At 39.6% G+C, this 3,105-nt stretch overlaps 1 protein-coding gene across 1 annotated transcript in view; it reads left to right on the top strand.

Annotated features, from left to right (window-relative positions):
* Nucleotides 1-3,105, top strand: part of UNC80 (unc-80 homolog, NALCN activator) — a 207,940-nt gene that overhangs the window by 2,804 nt on the left and 202,031 nt on the right. The window contains exon 3 of the mRNA XM_015558108.1: nt 1,423-1,593. Coding sequence (XP_015413594.1) covers nt 1,423-1,593 — 171 coding nt within the window. The remainder of the gene's footprint in view (nt 1-1,422; nt 1,594-3,105) is intronic.

Here is a 3,105-nt window from a genome sequence, read left to right as displayed (position 1 = left end):
AATGTCACATGATATTAAATAGCTAAGTCACATTTATAGATAGGTAGATATAGAGGTATAAATATCTAAATTGAAAGTTATTTTACCTAGTAAAAATTACCTGAAGGCTGAGAAATTTAAATATAGTTGAATTTGCATTGCCAGCATACCCAAAGGCCTTTATTTCATTTCTTTAAAAATAAAAAAGACTGGATCTCTGACTTTACTCCTTACCAAAACTTCAGCATGCTTTTCATTATGAGTTTCTCATTTTCCTTTTTTGGGTCAAAAAGTAAATAGTTTCCTTTGGAGACTATCTGCATTAAGCCACATTTCTTTTTTTCAAGTATTCTAATAATTAAGATAACACTGCTCAAACACTCGGGATTTCATTACAATCACTCTAGAGCACACTTACACAGTTTTCTAGATCATTTGGGGTGCTGAGTGCCAATTGGGTTCTGTTCATACAAGTCAAATAATTATTAAATCTATTTTATATTTTGTAGCTACACTTTCCTCAACACTTTATAGTGATATATACTTATTCAAAACAGACAAACAACAACAACAAACCTGAGTCAATCAAACTTCTTATGGGTTACTACCCTCTCAGAAAATATCCCGGGCCAGGACAGAAGCGTTAAACCACCAAAGAAAATGCTCATTTTCCTCCTCCCTCCCACCCACCCATTTCCCTCTCCCTTCCTTTCTTTACTCAACAGGTATCTTTATGGTTCCAATCATTAGATAAGGAGTGTCCTGTGCCCTGTCATTGCTGGGGACACGGGATAATAATTCAGGGACTCCAAAGTTCAATTTCTTTTTTTATTTTTTGACTTTCATTTAAAGTAGTATTTTATTTTTATTGCTATTATTATTATTTATAATCTACAAAATAAATCTATTACCAGATTATAGATACGAAATAATTAGCCATTTACATGCAATGAACATTAATAATTCCAAAGTTAGGTTTCTTGAAAAAGTATATCTTATTTAACACTTGTTGAACATTGACATATGTTCTGTTCCTCAAGACACTTTTACAAAAGACATTCCACTTTGTTATGCAGTTGTGACACCCTCTTTGGATGACTTAGCAGCATTTTATAAAATATTACAGCCCCAAATTGCAAGAATTGATTGTGTTGTACTCTTTGTTAGAGTAAGCTTAGTTTGATGGGTATGGTAATCATTTAATAATTCAAGCCGTATACTTTGGATAAAAACCTGAAAATGGGTAGATAATAGGAAATTATTACTGAGCCACTGCATGTTTTTTAAAAAGCAATACAATTCAATGTAGGTGCACGCTAAAGAATCAGGCCCAGTAATTTGCATCTTTTAGGGTCTACAGTACTTTGATGTCATTATTTTCACCAGTCAGACTCTCTGAATCCTTATTTTAGATGCTTTCTTTCTTTCTTCTTGCATCTATAGTCCTTTGAACGAGTGTTGGTAGAAAACAAGCTGCATGGCCTCTCTCCGGCCCTCTCTGAAGCCATCCAGAGTATTTCCAGATGGGAGCTGGTGCAAGCCGCTTTGCCTCATGTCCTCCACTGCACGGCGACCCTCCTCTCCAACAGGAACAAGCTGGGTCGGTGCCCCTGTGTCACTTACTTATGGCCTGCCATCATCCATGTGTTCAACATTATTCATACTAACAGTTACTGAGTGTTTACTATTTTCCCAGACACGGTGCACACATTTTCTCATTTAATTCTCACCCTCCCGCCATGTTGGTACCACTGTTATCTCAATTTTACCAATGAGGGAACTGGCTCTCTTATTTTTTAATTAATTTTACAAGTAGTACATGAACATATTATCATTCTAAACATGAATGTTCTACAGGAAAGCTAAAGACTCTCACATCATAGTTGTCTTCTTTGCTCTCCCAGCTCCTAAAGTACCTACATTCACTTTGTGGTGCTGTATGTATGTGCGTGCCTATTTTCTTTTTTAGGTATTTTGAAGATTTATTTTATCATGTGACAGTCTATCTTAGCCATCTACCCCATGTTAGTGTTCATGCTCTCTTCCATCCAATCCGTTCCCCTCATTTGGGTCTCTGCTCAAATGTTCCCTTCATCAAGGTGCCTTTCCTAGTCACATTGCCTAAAATATAGTAGCTGTTATCTTTAGAGACTATGTTATTAACCATTATACTGCCCACTTGGAAATATATAGTTAGAGGGTTGGAATTAGGGGATGGGTAGGTGCATACCCATTCCCTTCCCACCTGTGAAAATCCACATATAACTTTTTTTTTAATATATGTTATTGATTTTTTACAGAGAAGAAGCGAGAGAGAGAGAGAGTTAGAAACATCGATGAGAGAGAAACATCGATCAGCTGCCTCCTGCACATCCCCCACCAGGGATGCGGCCTGCAACCCCAGCATGTGCCCTTGACCAGGAATCGAACCAGCAACCTGCTGGCACATGGGATGACGCCCAACCAACTGAGCCACAATGGCCAGGGCTCCTTGGATTTTCTTATAACAGCAAGAAGAGCTTTGGTACTATTCGGTATATAGATGGCCCAGTGGCTTTCTTTGGTGTCTTAAAATTTTTTTCCTTGAAGTCCTGCTCCACCCTTCCTGAGATGCTCTGAGAATTCACCTCCTGAATAATGGTAGGCTCAGGAGATGGAAGACACTTCTGGTTAATCTTATTGAATGTACAGAATAATTACATTTGTTTGCTATTTTCCCATCCTGGAGACAAACGGTTGCTCTTCCTGTGAGTGTGTGTATGTGTGTGTTAGGTAGGGGTAGAAAGGATGTATCCACAAACTCCCACCTAGAATCTCTCCATGCTGCAAGGTCTGCACAGGCTTGACACAGACATGAATAGGGATGGGCACTACCTGCTGGAGTCCCTGCACCTGCATACAGAGGACATGTTCTGGGCACAACTTGGGAAGTTCCTGTGGACCCAGATACCCATCCATCTTTGCTTGAGTTCTTTCCAAGATTTAGGTTTTGTCAGTTTATATTATGACCAGGGGCCCAGTGCACGAATTCATGCACCTTGAAAGGCACTGTGGGCCATGAGGCTGCGGTGGCTACAGGCACGGGTCTCGGCCCATCCTCCACGCCTCCGCTAGGCCCCTCCCACC

This window comes from Myotis davidii, unplaced genomic scaffold (assembly GCF_000327345.1).
Source record: "Myotis davidii unplaced genomic scaffold, ASM32734v1 scaffold268, whole genome shotgun sequence".
NCBI lineage: Eukaryota > Metazoa > Chordata > Mammalia > Chiroptera > Vespertilionidae > Myotis > Myotis davidii.
This window is presented reverse-complemented; position numbering and strand designations above follow the sequence as displayed.